The sequence below is a fragment of the Lissotriton helveticus genome, chromosome 12 (assembly GCF_964261635.1).
Source record: "Lissotriton helveticus chromosome 12, aLisHel1.1, whole genome shotgun sequence".
NCBI lineage: Eukaryota > Metazoa > Chordata > Amphibia > Caudata > Salamandridae > Lissotriton > Lissotriton helveticus.
In genome coordinates this window covers 312790083-312808596 of record NC_136073.1, presented here as the reverse complement: position 1 = coordinate 312808596, position 18514 = coordinate 312790083, and the positions used below count along the sequence as shown (strand labels likewise).

At 44.2% G+C, this 18514-nt stretch overlaps 1 protein-coding gene across 4 annotated transcripts in view; it reads left to right on the top strand.

Annotated features, from left to right (window-relative positions):
• The window catches only part of CENPN (centromere protein N), a 308258-nt gene that overhangs the window by 38833 nt on the left and 250911 nt on the right, over positions 1–18514 (top strand). For 3 of the 4 annotated variants that reach the window (XM_078671014.1, XM_078671013.1, XM_078671015.1), the window contains exons 3-5: positions 4255–4423; positions 5693–5738; positions 14073–14132. In XM_078671014.1, the coding sequence (XP_078527140.1) occupies positions 4255–4423; positions 5693–5738; positions 14073–14132 (275 nt within the window). The remainder of the gene's footprint in view (positions 1–4254; positions 4424–5692; positions 5739–14072; positions 14133–18514) is intronic. The other variant, XM_078671016.1, reaches the window with a different exon arrangement.

Sequence of the window (18514 nt, the reverse complement as noted above, 5' to 3'; positions counted from 1 at the left end):
CTTGTGTCCATAATAAACAAGCACATTTCCCCGTCGCAGCAAAAAGGGTTCGATTGCAACGAAGGACAGACTGCTAATTTTAGGCTTGCACTCCGACTGTGTCCATATTTTTCTCTCATAGATATGATCACAATAAAGCGTCTCTATAAACATTTATTTCTGTATTTAAGGGATATAAGATTTTGCCTTTCTGCCCGTCTTAATTTGCTGCTCCCCATGGTCACTGTTTGCGTGGAAGTCCCCAGTCACTGTTCCTTCACGAGACCGTCCTCTGGGGCACAGATGGCTCCCTCCGAACTCCAGACACAAAGGGCAGACGGCACTCCTAGAGCAGAACGGGGCGAGGGTCAATTTTGTTGGTGCTTTGGGATGTTTAAAAAATAAAGAAAACAGTAAACCAGTAGAAGGGTAGATGTGAAAGAAGGAGAGGTGAGGAGTGTTAAAAGCACTCTGTGCCGCTGCATTTCTACGTAGGGCTCTGCCTTCGCAGAAGTTTTCATGGCTCTCGTGGACACCCTTGGTGTGTGTGTGTTTCCTGCCCTTTCCTGTGACCCTGTTGCTTTTCTGTTGAAGTGTTTTCTGGGGGCCTACTGGGGGAAGGAGTGGGATGTGTCAGCCTTCCTGCACCCAGCACACTACTCGCACTAACTATCACACTCTCACAGACTCTCCCTCTCTCACACTCTCACAAACTCTCACTCTCACTGACTCACTCACACTAACTCTCTCTCACACTGACTCTCACTCACACTGACTCTCACTCACACTGACTCTCACTCCCACTGATTCTCTCACTATCATGACAGACTCTCCCATTCTCTCACTCACTCACTGTCACTACCAGACTCTCACTGACTGACTCTCCCACTCACTAACTCACTCATTCACTGTCCAGACTCTCACTGACCGACTCACCCACTCTCTCTCACTCACTAACTAACTGACTCACTCACTGACTGACTCGCCCACTGACTGACTCGCCCACTCATTCTCACTCACTGACTCACTCACTCTCAACACATATTGCAGTACAAATGCAATAGGTGTCACATTTGCGAAAGTTATGACTATTGGCATTGTCATACACAATGCCAATAACTCAAACTTTAATGCTGCGAGACCTATTGCATTGTAAATGCTTGTTGTTTATTCCGGCGTAGAGTGCGTTGCCGTAGTCGAGTCTGCTGGTGACCAGGGCGTGAGTGACTGTCTTTCGGTGTTCGAGGGGGATCCATTTGAAGGTCTTACGAAGGAGGCGGAGCATGTGGAAGCAGGAAGATGAGACAGAGTTGATCTGGCGGTCCATTTTGAGCTCGGAGTCCAGGATGATTCCCAGGTTGCGTGCGTGGTCTGTGGGGGTTGGCGGGTTTCCGAGGGCGGGTGGGCCACCAGGTGTCACTCCAGGCGTCGGGGTTTGGGCCCATGATGAGTACTTCTGTTTTGTTGGTGTTTAGTTGTAGGCAGCTGTTTTTCATCCAGTTGGCGACGGCTTCCATGCCTTCTCGAAAGTTGCGTCTGGCGGTGTTGGGCTCGTTGGATAGGGAGAGGATGAGCTGGGTGTCGTCTGCATATGACACGATGTTGAGTCCGTTCTCTAGCACCGCAAAGCTATACAAATGGCAATAGCACTATAAAAATAGGATCACTCCACTCCACTGCAAACAAAACTAGCCTTGGCTTAGCCAATATGTCTTGCCTTTGGGAGCTTATAAGTGTTTCGTTTTTCCAGCACAATATCCTTGGTGCACCAGCATCAAGTGTTGCATGGCTAAACACATATAAGGTCCCAAAAGCGAGACCTATTGGCTATGCCAATGCTTGTTTAGGTCGAGCCTGGGCAGCGCCTGTGCTGCTTAGCGAGGCATCCTGTATTGTAGTATGGATTTGAAGCCTCGCCCTCTCTCCACCCACATTTATCATTGGCTTGTGTCATTGTCCTTTGTAAATGCTGGCTTCTGATTCGTTAATAGGCTTGTTATTCCCACCTTGTCTTCATTTGTAACCTCCCATGAGGACTGGCCCTTTTACTTTGGTTGTTACAAGGTAAGTCTTATTTTAGTCTGTAAGCACTATTTTCTTTATTGAGTTTCTCCTACTGCAGGGACTACATGCTTTCCTGCAACATTCAGCTAGCCATCACAAAAAAGCATTTGTTTGTCAACTTGACAAACAAATGCTTTTTTTTTTTTTGTAAAATCGCTCCATACCGCGCTTTCACTTTAATAGCGCCCACTGACTTTTCTTTAGACACGGCTCATCTAAAGAAAGGGGCGTAGCCTCTATTACATGAAAGCGCAGCATGGGGCGCCCATAAACAACAAGCATTTGCAATGCAATAGGTCTCGCATTTTATAAACTATGACCTACTGGTATTGTAAATGGCAATGTTATTATTGCAGGTTTTTAAACACTTGATTAAAGGCATTGTCATTTACAATGCCAATAGCTCAATCTCGCAATTGCGAGACCTATCGCATTGCAAATCCTTGTTTTCCTCTTGCAAAACTGCTCTGGTGTACCCATGTTTTTTTTCCCACACCACAGAAAAAGAATTTTGAATGTTGTGGGACAATGAGCAAAATATGGTTTGGGCTGTGACTCGCAATAATTAAGAGTGACTGATGTCTATTCAGCTGCTCTACATCCATCATTTGTTTGTGCCAGTGAGAGAATTCATATGCCCCACCCGCATACTAATTTGTTGCAGTTAAATACATGCAGTCACTGTTTTTAGCATTCATTCTGGCCTTGTGAAAGGGTCGGATTGGGTTGGAGCATAGTTGTATGGATAATACTTTGCAGAACAGTTCTAATACATTTTTTTCCCATGTCCTCAATAGTTATGTTGGTAGAAATAATTATAAACTATAAGGTAGTGAGAAGAGAAGTTACCAGGTCTGGGAAGAGAAGAACTGTCCATCTATTCGGAATCTGTCCATTTGATAGTTCAGGTAATTTGAATGTAATGAAGCAGAATGAAATGTGTGTTGCGAGATGTAGTATAGTTTGAGGGAAACCGTAATAATATCTTCAGAAAGCTATTTTGAAGCACCTTTGAAAGGCATATATTTGTGGCACAATGATGAAAACAAAAAGGATATTCACACGAGTTTTTGATGGATGTGAAAGACTGAGGATTTGGATTGTGGCAAATGCTGAATGTAAAAGTGACAGTGTACTGTACATGGGCCTAATCTACATGGATAAAAATAACTATAGGTACTAAAAAGTGTAGATTTTCTGTCCCCTTTAGATGCAACCCTTGTTACCATCAAGCAGTGGTCCAGGTCAGGCAATTGACTAAACATTTGCAGACATAACAGCACATCTATATTAAGAGACATGCTTGTCTTTCTCTACACCAAAAGTAGACATTCAATGCAACCACTGACTCCATCATTCACTCCATGTGGCTCTAAATGATCTAGTAAGCAAGGCATTTGCCATTTCAGCAAAACCTCCATAATAACGTACCAATCCGCGTATCAGCCATCTGGAAAAGTTACCCTAAATGTACCACACCAACATAGCACTGCATCAAAGCCTTGTAATGGACAGAGTACCTGACAGCCAATCAAATCTGAGACATGAACAACTGAACAACCCAGCAGAATAAAACAAGCGGCAGTTTCTTTAGCATAAATATCCGAGCACAAAATATTTTACAAAGATGCATACGGTTTTATCGCCCCATATCCAGTATAATTTATCAGCAGACAATTTGGTCTACTTTATCCCTGCTGGTCGCTATTCAATGTCATTAATTAGTAAACAGCACAAAACACATTAAAATACAATCTCGTTAAGGTATTTTACTGGATCACAAGCTCCACAACAAAGTTTGATTTCCTTACTGCGCAAAAAATATTAATATGACTGGTTAGCAAGTGTTGTGCTCTCCTGTGAGCAACACAGGCTATGAGAAGCATACGTTGATATGGTAAATGTTATGGCCGTTCTAGGAGACTCCGCAGCTTATTGTGTTGACAAGAGAGGTGAAATTTTACAGAAACCTTAACTGAATCCCAAAAACATCTGAGAATGTTTCAAATTGAGTGATCGTTTATATTGTGTATTTAATTTTGGTTATTGACTGGAGGTGACATTTCCTGATTTAAATATATTTAGGCATGAGTTTATTAATGTGATGCTGATAATGTGATGCTGATAAAGAAAATGTGGGACAAGATTGCTCAGTGGTTTAGAGAATAACTGCTGCCTCATTGGGTGTTTTCTGCATCTTTCTGCTTTCAGGATGGATGAAGTGATTGCGGAATTCATAAGAAGGACTTTGCTCAAGTGCTCTCTTGTCCAGATAATGCCTCTGCTGAAAGCATGGGGGTTTCTAACTGACAGACAGCTGGAAACATTGACGATGCGTGGAAAGGAGCGGCTTATCCAGCAGATTCTTCAGTTTTGTGAGGTATTAAAGTATATTCAGATTAAAAACATGACTTAAAAAAACGAAAATTCTGATTAAATAAAAAAAAGCTTATCTAAATAGGGTGTGAGGTGGGTGATTAACAGAGATATCATGCCTCACTCTGGCAGAAATTCTCAGTTGTTTCCCTGCATATTTGGGCTTGTTTTCCTTTCTCTCCAAATGGCTTTCCTACTTGAGATTTCAGTTTTCGGTGGAGCTGGTTTAGAACCTCAAATGACTTTACTTTTTTTCAAGAAGGCATTCTTGCTACTAACTCCTTTAAAGTGGGTATGTGCGTATCTGAGCAGTGTTCTTTAGGTTTTTAATTTTTATGTTAGCAGGCCAGAAAACAAAGATTTAAAACTAAACGGTGAGCTCAAAAGAGAAAACAAGCATTGGTCTTTGATGGGGTGGTGGAAGAGAGACAAAAGAGTGAGCCTTTTTATCATCTGTAGTCTTGGATGGTGAGAGAGAACAAGGGCTTGAAGAGCAGAAAACTGGCAGTAATTTAGTTTTAACAGTATACCAGGTCTTAAGTTCTAGTGTGTAATTTTTCTGGGCAGCTGTGTTGAGACCCGAGGGCGTTAGTAGTTAGTAAGACACCACTAGTGTATTGGAATCCATTGCAGTTCCTGTTATGCCAGCTATTCTGTTGTAAAATTCTACCTGTCCGAATACGGTTGATCTTTCTTTTCTTTAATGTTACTTCCATTCATCAGTTCAGCCGGTGGATACATGCATATACTTATGGGAACAGTATTGTAATTCCAGTATTGTAATAAACCTGATTGGAGCAACCTGCTCCTATGGCAGTTTTGCTGAGATGAGGTATCTATAGGTAATGGTGTGTTTATTTTATGGCAATGGGTGGTTTAAGGGCAGTGGATGGTTTAGGTGCATTCTTTCATGTATTTCAGTAGATTTAGAAAAGATTAGTTTGGACGGCTCGTGGTATACAAAATTCTTGATAATAGTCCCATAACCTCACTGCTATAGTGAATAAGAGTCAAACTGGTTAAACCTGCAAGTTAGGTCTTGTAATTAACAGAAAATGTGTTCTGACTTGAATCAAAAGGCTGTTTTCCTTATTCAACCCAGATAACATTTTCCTCTGTCTGCTTCTACTGTAATATCTCAATTTTTTTCAAACTGTCACAAATGAATATTCTAATACAGTGTGTCGTGCTGACCTTCATTGTGTTCAGCGCAGTACTTACTTAATTACAAATGACAGGTTTGGTTTTGGTAAGGTCTCCTTTGCTCTTTTAGGAAGTTCCAGCATCTGGGGACCATGCTGCAGCTCTTGATCTGGTTTGTAAGTAGCACCTTTCCTCGTGTGTTTCTTAGTTATTTTTGCTGCCTTACTTTTTATAATAACCTCCCGTGAATATGTAGTTCTTGGCATTTCCATTTGTCAGGGTGTGCACTAAGTTATATTTTTAGTACGGTATTTGTTTCTACGTTTTGTCCACACCAAGACCTTCGAATTAAACTTAAAGTGCCCCCAGAAATACCATAGTGCGTACCACGCTCTCGCCCGTTACACAGAAGGACACCAGCCACTGCCTAAAACATTACTGTGCAGAAACAGGAGCACACAACTAGCAGTAAAGACATTTGTAAGGAATGTGCTCCATTTAAAGTGGCACCTCACTTTACAATTATAAGTCACACTGCTTGTTGTTCTATTTAAAAGTATGTGAATATTTGGAAGTTCTAACACCCACGAAGAAAGTGTTTCTTACCTGTTACTAACACCCCCCCCATTCTTAGTGAGGCTGTTTGATATAGTATATGATATCCGTGCTCAAAAATGGCTTTTTTATGTAATTTTGCTGCTATTGAATTAATGCACAGAGGATTTCTAATCTGATAAAGTAGACTTCTTCCAAAATATGCAAGTCTGTGAAACATACCAAGCTTGAGAATATTAGCTACAGAAAACTGTTTTTCTTTTCAGACTCAAGTCATAATGTTTTCCAACTGTGCCGAACTAGAGCTTTCAGTGCCAACTGCAGAACTTATGAGTGCCTTTAGTTTTTGCAAGCTTTTCAGTCTTTGAAGTCCATACAATCTGTTGACCAAAGAAATGTTATCTACTCTCCTTCAGGCCCTAAAAAGAGGTACCAGTTTCATAACAGACCTAACCTAATTCTTGACTTCAAGCACGCTCAGAGCTTAGTATAGTTCTGCCTTAGACTGTAATTTATCCCAGCTAATTGAACTCCTCACTTATGACACCTTTCATTTTGAGCAATGTTTTTACATATTAAGTTGTATGTGAAATTTAAAAACAGGATGAAATTCCTTTAAATAACCGCATATGTCAATGTAAATTTATGGTATAAGGCTAGCATTTAACAGTGTATATATTGTTATGTAATATTTGGCAGCTGAATAGATACAGAAATGTACAGTTTTACAACTTCATTTATATGTAAAGACAAAATAAATATGGATACATACAGACAGAAATGGCCAAAAAATAAATGCCATAAAACCTGGATCCCTAATTACAATGCAGACCCCAACACTGATAATGCCCCAGATCTATACCCTTCAAAACCCTCTCCGCCTGATGACAATGTAGGGTACATTGAGTTGATAAACAGGGCTGCTCAGTATCACAGAGTTCAGCTTCACCAAGAGGCTCTTGAAGAGGATTTTCTCTTTGAGACTTAAGTTCTTCTCAAAGAGCAACTCATACACTGCCCATGCTTAAGGGTATGCTTAAACACATAGACCATATTTTTAAAGAACCGGTACGTGCAAGAATTTTAATACCAAGGGGAGATCCATATTAACCTGCACCTACAGACCCAGTCTACATCATGGGTCAACTTCCCTTTGGACTCCCTAGTGGTATCTAATGCTCGCAAAAGGGCAAACTCACAAACAGGAGATGCCCCTCCTCCTGATAAAGAATCCAAACTCGTAGATGCCGCAGGCAGCCAATCATTGGCGTATTGCCAACACTACGGCACTTTTAGCAAGATATTACCGGGCTCACTACGACGAATTGGAACAACTGCTCCAGTTCTTGCCAGATGAATACACATCTAAGGCGCATGACTTCACTCCGGTAGGAAAACTAATTTTGAACACTTCAATTAGGTGTGCTTTAGACGCCGCTGATACTGCTGCTCGTGCTGTTAACACCAGTGTTCTGTTAAGAAGGCATGCCTGGCTCTGAATTTAACGGTCAAACCCGAAGTCCAGGCCTCTATTTTGAACCTACCCATTGATAAAGAACACCTATTTGATCCTGTAGTAGACACTTCTCTGGAAAAAATTAAGGAGGACACAAAGGTCGCAAAATCCATGGGAGGTTTGGCGACCCCATCCCATCAGGGTTCCTTTCGCCGCTCCTTCTATGGGGGGGCTCAACAAATATCTCCACAGACAACACCTCTACTTCATATAGAGGCAACAATCAATCACCCTCTTCATGAGGTTACTTTAGAGGAGGATTTCGAGGCAATAATAGCAAGGGAAGAGGTAAAGGTAACACAACCTGTACTTCCCCTGCAGCAAACAAACAGTGCCTTGCCTCCCCTTCCTTCGATCATTCCACACCTTTCGCGGGGCGTCTCTCAATTTCTTCCAGTCTGGAATACAATAACTTTAGACAGATGGGTCCTAGAAATTATCCAATCTGCGTACTGCCTGGAGCTTACCGACAATCCCCCAAACATTCCTCCACGATCACACAAAATTTCACCAGAGCATCTGCACCTTCTCAAACAAGAGGTTCACTCGCTACTGCAAAACGGAGCTATAGAGGCCGTACCATTACAATACCGAGGTTCCGGAATATACTCCCTATACTTTCTCATAACCAAAAAAGGACGGCTCTCTCAGGCCTATACTAGACCTCAGAGACCTACATTTCTATATTCAATCAGATTATTTTCACATGGTGACAGTACAACAGTGTGCCCACGCTCCTTCAACGAGGCGACTTTCTGGCTACTTCAGACTTAAAGGACTCATACTTCCATATTCCAATACACTCCGCTCACCGCTAGCACCTCAGGTTTGTGGTAGCGGGACAACATTACCAGTTCAAAGTGCTCCCAATCGGAGTCACCACTGCTCCCAGCGTATTCACCAAATGCCTAATAGTAGTCGCTGCTCACCTGAAAAGACAACATATTCATGTCTTCCCATACTTGGACAACTGGCTCATCAAAGCCAGCTCCCTCACAAAGGTTTTACAACACACTCAGAGCACAGTACAATTACTGCTCGATCTGGGGTTCACAGTAAATCTGATCTCCAATCCTCCGACATGCAAACTTAATTGGGAGATACACAGAAAGCTCTAGACTCTCCCAATCCTGTCGGGATCCACAATATTCAGGCTCTCATTTCAAAGTTTCAGCCAAACCCCTCTTTACCAGCTCTAGTATTTATGCATCTACTAGGAATTATGGTGTCTTGCATCATGATAGTCCCCTATGCAAGACTTCAAATGCGTCCACTTCAGAAATGTTTAGCACATCAGTGAAACCGATCTCTGGGTCAGATCTAGTGTTGGTGGACGCACTTTTCGCTCTCTGCAATGGTGGCATCCACAAAACCTATCCAAAGAGCGGGCCTTCTTCGACCCTGTTCCACAGGCAGTACGAACAGCAGATGCATTGCTCTCTAGTTGGGAAGCTCATAGCCAAACTCTCACAATTCAAGGCCTGTGGAGTCTGAAGCAAAAACAACTTCACATGAATCATGTAGAGCTGCTAGCAGTATTTCTAGCGCTGAGAGCCTTCCAAACTCCACTGGTAGGCAAAGCTGTCCTTATACGCACAACAACGTGAAAGCCATGTATTACATACAGAAACGGGGCAACACACTCCAACTGGCACACCTTGCACAAGCCATTTGGAAATGGGCCATGCATCACAAGATTTATCTCCTGGTGGAACACCTCTCAGGGGTTAACAATCGGATCGTAGTTCTGCTCAGCAGCAAACACAACAGGAACTTCACCCTCCAGACATAAGATATGTTCACCACTCACCTAAACACAAAATGACAAAGCTTCGCATCCAGGTATCCACATCCATTGTTCAAAGGCAGTACACTATGGATGAACTAGTCAGGAATATTTGCCTAATCTTTTCTGCCTCTCCCACTCATTCCACTAGTGGTTCGGAAGCTCATGCAATCATCGCTCAGACTAATCCTTGTAGCTCCTACATGGGCGCGTCAACCCTGGTTCACTACCCTGTTTGAACTCACTATTTCCTCATTAATAACTACATTTCACATCGGGTCTCCTTACACAGAGCCATGGAGAGATAAGACATCCAGATCCCGAACATCTCAACCTTTGCGATCTGGCACCTGAAATCATAGAATTTGGTTATCTCAATCTTGCACCAGATTGTATGAATATCATTTAAGAAGCCAGAAGGCCTACTACAAGAGCTTACTATGCAGCAAAATGGAATTGGTTTGTTATGTATTGTAACAACAACCATATCAACCCTTTAGATGCTTCCTTTCAGAACATTATTTGTTATTTGCTTCATTTACAGCAAACCGGTCTAAAGTATACATTCATACGCTTACATGTCGCTGCAATAGCTGCATACCTTTAAAATAGACAGCATCTGTCCCTTTTCAGAGTACCTGTTATCAAGGCTTTTATGGAGGGACTGAAAAGAGTTATTCCACTAAGACTTCCCACTGCTCCAGTGTGGAATCGTAACATTGTCCTTACCGGACTAATGGGTCCACCCTTTGAGCCATTACACAAAGGCAAGCTGCAATTTCTCAGTTGGAAAGCTGCTTTCCTCATTGCTATTAATTCACTCAGGAGAGTGGGTGAGCTTCAGGCATTAACCATAGAAGAACCATTTTTCCAAATCCACCAAAAACTAATCTGTTGAGTTACCTGTGTTACTCCCTCAACCAGATTCAGTGGCAGAACGAACTGTAGACTTAAAACGAGCACTGTTATGACATAGAAAGGACCAAACCTTTTCGTAATACTAATCCACTCTTTGTTGCTTTGGATAGTTAAATGTATTCAGACATGCTGTGCAAAAGCAAAAAGAACTTTACCAATTCCCCCTAGAGCGCATTCCACCCACAAAGTAGGGGCTTCTGTGGATTTTTTAGGAACATCCCTATAGCTGACTCTGTAAAGCTGCAACATGGTCTACACCACACATATTTACAAAACAGTACTGTGTAGATGTGTTAGCCAGACAACAAGCTAATGTTAGCCAGGCAGTTCTTTGAACACTTTTTCAAATGACTGCACCAGCTACAGGTTAGCCACAGCTTTAGGAGATTACTGCTGTATAGTCTATGCAAAGCATGTGATCAACAGCTCACATGCCTCGAATGGAAAATGCTACTTACCCAGTAAGCATCTGTTCTTGGCATGTAGAGCTGTAGCTTCACATGCGCCCACCGACCTCCCCGGGTACCTGTACCTGTTGCAATATTCTCTTACTTACTTACATACATACATACGGATGGGTATCTCTATTCTACTCTTACTAACTCCATTTTCACCCTCTGCTGGAAAACAATCTAACAATGGAGTCTAGGCCCATGCACACTATCACCGAAACAAGGAGTCACCTACCTCGTGATTGGAAAGACTTCTTCCAAGAAAAACAACTTTCAAACATCCGAACCCCCTACTAGACGGCATGAGTATGCAAAGCATGTGAATCTACAGCTCTACATGCCAAGAACAGATGCTTACTGGGGAAGTAGCATTTTCCTTACACTGAGGCCCTTCCTTACACTGCAAAATTGTTTCAGGCCACACCTGTCCTTCCTAACACTCCAAATCTCTCTCAATTTGTGGAGGACTTCCTTCAGATAGACACCCATCTACATTTCCAACTCCATTCCTCTTCCATGATAACTCCTCCTTAACAATACACATACTCGTGCTGACCCATTCATCCACATCAGACTCAATTGTATTCCCTGTCAAGTCTTGATAGGCATTCAGTTGCCATAATCCGAACACCAGCAATCTACTCCACCGTAAAGTTAAACTTCTGACCCTTTGACATAGAGATCTCTTGCAATGGTTTGTGATCAGTTCTAACCATAAACAGCCTCTATCTTCAAGAAATGTCTGAACCTCTTCAAAGGCAGGGCATCACAAGGGCCTCCTTCTTAATAACTGGCTGATTGATCTCCTTGTTGCTCAACCATGTCGATGCAATGGCATTTGTATTTTCACAAACCTCTACCTTCTGCACTCCTGCCCCAATGATTTTGGCACTAGCATTGGTGATAGTTATGGTCCCTTTAGCAGGGAGAAACACCTGGAAATTAGGTGCTTTCTGTAAATCTTCCTTTCACCCTGTTATACTCAATCCACACTCATCCATCCAACTGTAAACCTTGCGCTACTTCAGCAAGCATCTCATTTGACTGGTCTTTCTCAGTTAGTCCTTTCACCCATTAGCCGTAGAATTCAACATACTTAGGAAAGAGAGCCTCTTTGTTGGTTAGGGAGGAAAACATGCTGCTTGCATCTGCCAATTATTGTTGTCTTTGACCGAACATCATAGGCTGACAGCTGATGACCCAATCTGCATATCTTCCTTTGACCAAACCTGTGCTTATCGACCCTCCTTGCAAGACCCATTTCTTAAACCTCAACCTCTCATTGTTGTCACTACAAGAATTCCCAAGCTCAAGCACATCATCTTGCTAGCGTTTCACACCATCAGGGCCCTCGAGTAGAGACTCCATAACTCTATGGAACTCGGAGGAAGCATACACCAGCCTAAAGGACTTGCATAAAAACTTAAAAGCAGCCAGAGGGGTAATGAATGAGGTGAGTTTGGGATTCCTTATGCACGTGCACCTGTTGATAGGTGGACACTAGGCAGAGCATCATAATAATTTTAGTGCCCCTCATTGTGAATAAAAGATTTCATAAATATTACTAACAGTTCACTATTTAGAGCCCTTAAGTTGATACATACGTGGAACTCGCCACTTGCTTTACTTGACCACAACAATGGATGCCAGCCACTAGGTCCCCTCTAATGGTGTAATGACTGCCTGGCTAAGTAGGATCTCTAGTTCATCCTTCACTTTAGCTTGCACTCCCAGCAGGTAATCTTCTCGCCTCTGAAACAACCGGAATGGCACAACTCTTCAATTTGATTTTGTGAGCATACAATTCTATAATGCCTAACTTGTCCCAAAAACATTAGGGAAAAAAAACATGGAGTGAAAACACCTCTACACTTCTTCATGCGCTTGCACATGATGCTTGACATTTAAATTTCCGGCACACTAATGCCATGCCTAAAATATGTTTTGTCTCAAGGCCTCACTAGTAGCATTCTAAATTCAATGATTCCATTGTGGTTATCCCTCACTTGCAGGACTTCCCAAATAATCTCAAATGGTGCATACTGTTTGGTCCTAGATGGTACAAACATCCACAATACTGTTTACATCTATGGTGCTGTCAAGTTAGATTTGAGGCCTAACCTCAACTTGATGAGCTCTGTTGTTCAGGAATTATGAAAGTCTAAGATTTTCCATTGGTTTGCTTTATTGTCACTCTTATTTGCTTGCTTGTTATTCAGTGACCCTCTTTGTCGCAGCTTGTCCATCTTCTGTTTGTCCCTCCCCTGGAGCATAGCCCCTCCTACAATCTCCAAGTGGCTGGCTTCTATCTTTCCATTGTTCGCTTTAGGGGAATTTTGGTTTTCCTTTTGGTTAAGCAACACAAGAGTGCATGTGTTTTTTCCAGCTCTCTCTCTCTTCAATCCCCCCATACAGATTTTTTTGCCCCTAGTTTAGTTCCTCCTCCACCTTCTTTGTTAATCCCTTACTAGTGTTTTGCTTTTCTCCTCCTCACTTTTCCAATCCGCTCTCCTGACAGGCTGCTGTGTTGCTCCTTCTCACTCTTTTATTATGTTATTCTAGCTATTATCTTTTGGAACACTAGCAGCAATTTGCTACCAGCTTTTTTTGCTTCCCATTTTTAACGTATCCTTTTTTCTTTACTGATTCATGTCTGATCGATAGATTGAGGAAAATGGCACTCACAGCATTTTATAGTCACGCTCATGCGTGGTTTACCCACTTGCATGTGTCATCCTCCACCTTTTTTCATTTTTTTTTTATTTTGGTCATACTGTACATCATCAGCAAAAAAAATGGTTTTTACTTAAGTTTTATGGTATTGCCAAATGTACTAAATAAGACAATAGGTCACAAAAGAGAGACTGGGACTGGACCTGAGCAGAGAACTAGATGGAGGCACCATAGTCAACCCAACTTATATTTGCCTAGGAATGCTTTCACTAGGAGGATCCAAATTGACAAAGACTTGTTTGTATGTAGGTTAGGCCCTCATCTAAACATGTACAGATCCGGGCTGCCTTGGGGTGGCAAGGGGGCAGGAGTGGCATCTTTCATGTCCTTAGATCATATATGATGCATTACTCTTAATAGATTTCATCTTTCTATTTCCCATCTTAGGAATGTATGTTTTGCCCTGTTCAACCTCAATTGGGATAGGTCCATGAAGACCAAGGAGGTTGCTTACTATTAAAAGTAATTGCAGTAAACTATTGCATCATTAGTATTTCAAGTAAAAATTCATTGATACCCATCTTTTGCATTCCATTGTTTTATTCCACAGTTCATCACCTTAGGTGTAACAGTAAACATTGGAATGTTTATCAGCTGTCTAAAGCTCCAGGTAGGTTGCTACAAGCCGATTAAATGGATGGTATTTTTCAAGTGTATTGGTCATTAAATGTTTCAACTCTATTCGTAGCTGTTGACAAAGTAAATTAAACATGAAATGAGAGCATGTTTGTTCATTGTTTTTAAATCCATTGTTTTCATCAGTGTGCATTGGTGTGCCAGGACTTGAATGTGGTTCATGAATTATGCAAAGATAATTTGATGTACTTTAATGCTCTATCCCACTGTTGTTCCTAACGTTCTGTGATTGCTTATACCACAGGCATGAAAGGAAAAGATTCTTTAGAAATGTTTTGTAATTTTAACTCCATTAAGTGTCTTCTACTCACACGGACTGTGTCCCTTACTCATGCCTATGCAGGTCTTTTATTATTTTCACTCCTGCTGGACACATTGTGGACATTTTACTGAAGCTCTTTTGGCCGCTGAGTCGGTTTTTGATGTCCAACCTTCTTGGTTGGATGAATCACAGTACATTTTTCCACTCTGATTGAATTAAAAAAGACCTCCCTTTTTTGTGTGTGCTTTTTTTTGGTGGGTCCGGGTTCCGAGGGTGGTCCGGGGATCGACTATCGACGCCATTTTGGTTTGGGGCGCTGGTCTTCCGGTGGCCGCCATCTTGGAGCGTCCTTGCGCTCCTCCCACCATCTCTCCGCCTATTTAAGGCGTTTTTAGGCAGCGGGCAGCCTGGAAAAGGTGCCGCATTACAGCGCCGCGGTTTGTTAGCGCTTAGCTTTTTAAGAATATTTGCCTTTGAATTTGTTTATTTTATCTTGTTTATTGCTCTTAAAGTGAAACTGGCTGGGCTCTCTTCCCCCCCCCCCCCCCCCCCCCTCCCCATACCTGCATTTAATTTTGGAAAAAGCACCACCGTTTTGGTGGGTCCGGGTTCCGAGGGTGGTCCGGGGATCGACGCCATTTTGGTTTGGGGCGCTGGTCTTCCGGTGGCCGCCATCTTGGAGCGTCCTTGCGCTCCTCCCACCATCTCTCCGCCTATTTAAAGTCGCTCTTTCCCGCACAGCGGGAACGCGCAGTCGGATGCCGTCGCTAGCCGGAGTCTTGCCAGAGTCCTTCCCGTCTGCGCTAAGTACGCGCGGGGCGCAGCGGGCCCCTCCCGGTAAGCATCTCTTGGGAGGTAGGATGATCGTATACACCAGTGCATTGCTCCGGGCGATTGGGCAGTCTCTCCCGCGGTGCATCTCAGCACCGATCCATCCGTTGTGTGGCCCATATCAATGTGCCTGCAAGGGATGGTCGCTTGACCTGCCAGCGGGTATTCGGGACTATGACAACCCTGCAGCTCCACGGGAACGTATAAGTGCGCCTCTGCCGAGTAAGTGTTTTGTTCATGGTCTGCGGATATTAAACCTTAATACCAGATCCCTGGTAAAACATCACCTGTCTATCATGGACCTCATCACTGACGAGGAGCCAGATCTGTTTGTCATCACTGAAACCTGGCTCCAGGACACAGACGCAGCCATAATTAACTTGGCTTGCCCCCCAGGATATTCACTTTTTACGTGGAATCGCTTGTCCAGAGGTGGAGGTATTGCCCTAGCTGTAAAATCTATTTTTGCGTGCACTTGGACGGGTCTGCATATTGCTGGGTGCGAAAGCGCCCTGTTTAAGATCACCATCAGTCCCCAGTTCACGCTGTCTGGGATGGCTGTATATCGCCCCCCAGGCAGTGATGTAGCATTCAGGGGAGCTTTCCCTGAGGCGGTTAGTACGCTAGCTAGTGGCTGCGCCAATTTTTCCATCTTAGGTGACCTCAACCTCCATTTTGACAATCAACAGATCTTGGCTGTCAGTGGTTTTCTGGCAGATTTGGAGGCCCTTCAGCCGACCCAACTTGTTACTCAATCCACACATGTGGCTAGTCACATTTTGGACCCGTTTTTTACTAACCTAACGGAAGTCCAAGTCCTGGCTATTTCTCCAGTGGGCTGGACCGATCATTTTTTGGTGTCCGTCTGGCTATCTCTCCCCGAAACCCCTACTATTCCATCTCCTAAGTAGATCCCTCGGCGTCACTGGAATAAGCTTAGGCTAGAGGACCTACATTAAATCTTGGCTGAAGAGCCATTAGGCCCTCTGCTTAACGCCACCTCGGGCTACGACCAGTTCTGCAGCTGGATTACCAAGGCGCTCGACGTATTGGTGCCCATCATCTCTAGTAAATCCAGCTCCAGGCAGTCGAGTCCTGGGTATGACAGTGCCCTCCGCGCTATGAAGGGTTCATGTAGACGGGCAGAAAGGGAGTGGCGGAAGACGTATGACGTCGTCAAAAAGACCGCGTACTTGGCTTCCGTCAAGCTCTACCATCGAGCCATTTGTAGAACCCGTGCGGCGTTCTACGCGACGGAATTCCGCAACAGCCTCAATCCATCTAAGACTATCTTCAAAACCATTAAAAATCTGTTGGCTAAGAGAGCGGATCCGCAAGTGGACGGTTCTACCTCCCACTGTGAGACTCTAGCCGCTTTCTTTTTGGAGAAAGTCAAGACCATCTATCAGTCGTTCCCCAGTACGACGCTGCCTTCCATTTCTCTGAACGGCCCTCGTAGTTGCCCGGCATTACACTCTCTCCCTACTCTTTCCTGGGATGGGTTTGTCAAGTGGGCACAGCGAGTCAAGTCCGGTTCTCCTGCGGACCCGCTCAGACCTGCCCTCTTTAGAGATCCTTCTTTTCAGGGGCGCACTGTAGTGTGTTCGCTGATTAACCTTTCCTTGACCTCAGGTACAGTTCCTGCCAAGTGGAAGCAGGCGGTGGTTTCTCCAGTCCTGAAAAAACCATCATTGGATCCTTTAAAACCGGAAAACTACCGCCCCATTTCATTGCTTCCCTGGCCGGCCAAAGTCATGGAGGCTCACGTCAACCTGGCCCTCTCCGAGCATATGGCCCGGGCCAATGTCCTCGATCCCACGCAGAATGGGTTCCGTGCTGGTCACAGCACGGAGACTGCCCTTCTGGCAATGGTAGAACATCTGCGGATTGTGTTGGATGCAGGTCAAACGGCAGCGCTTATTCTACTAGACCTTAGCGCTGCCTTTGACACGGTGTCCCACCGCATCCTTCTGCATCGCCTGGAGGACATTGGCATCTGTGGCTCTGCTCTGCAGTGGTTCCGTTCCTTTCTTAGGGATCGCTCCTTCTGCGTTGCCACCCCTCCTTTTCAGTCCAAATACCATCAGTTGGACCTGGGGGTTCCTCAGGGCTCCTCGCTGAGTCCCACGCTTTTCAACCTGTACGTGCGGCCGCTAGCTGATGTCGCCAGGCAGTGGGGCCTAACCATGGTCTCTTACGCCGACGACACGCAGCTAGCGGTTACGATCAGCGGGGATGTCGAACAGGATGCCCCCAGGTTCCGAAACGGGCTGAGAGAGGTGGCCAGCTGGATGAATAACAACTGTCTCCAGCTGAACGCGAAGAAAACTGAGGTGATGATCGTTGGGAGGGGAGCGGATCGCTGGGGGGACAGCTGGTGGCCTCTTGAGTTAGGGCCGGCCCCTACACCAGTGATGGGACTTAGAAACCTGGGAGTGTGGTTAGATCACACCCTCTGCTTCACTACCCATACCAAGAGAGTGGCGGCATGCTGTTTTGGTGTCCTGCGTGGGCTAAGGCCGGTGCTCAAATTTTTTGATGCTCCGACAAGACAGTTGGTCATTCAAGCGACGATTATCTCCCGGCTGGACTATGCCAGCTCGCTCCTGCTGGGAGTAAATCAATCTGAGATCGTTCGCTTACAGCGCGTACAGAATGCGGCTGCGAGAGCAGTGGTGGGTCTGCCAAGGTCCTGTCCCACTTCCAATATTCTGCGGTCCCTACATTGGTTACCGATCAAAAGTCGAATTCATTTTAAGGCCCTTAGCCTTGCTTTCAAAATCTTAAAAGGGTCGGCACCTGAGATTCTCAAGAATCTCGTATCCGCCTATGTCCCGATACGCTCCCTCAGATCTCTTGGGCAATCCCTTGCGGTTGTCCCGCGTTTCAGGCTTAGCCGGATGGGCGGTCGTTCTTTTCGTGTGAGAGCTGCGGCTCCCTGGAACTCTCTCCCTTTGGAAATCCGCCTGCTAGAGGATCTATTAGCATTCCGTAGGGCCGTGAAAACTTATCTGTTTTAATTCACCTTATATTCACTTTTCCTGCGCCAGGACGCTCCTTAGCTGGAGCATCTGTGCGCAAAATAAATGATGATATTAACATAACAAAGACTTGACTTCAGACCATGCATACAGTGCACAGGTTCTCTCGCCAGCTTAACTTTGAAAAGCTTGCATTCCTGTGGTAAATAAAATTAGTATTACCTCTATAAACCGAATTTCTATATCAAGTAACGATAATAAAATAAGGAGAAGAGTCCGTGG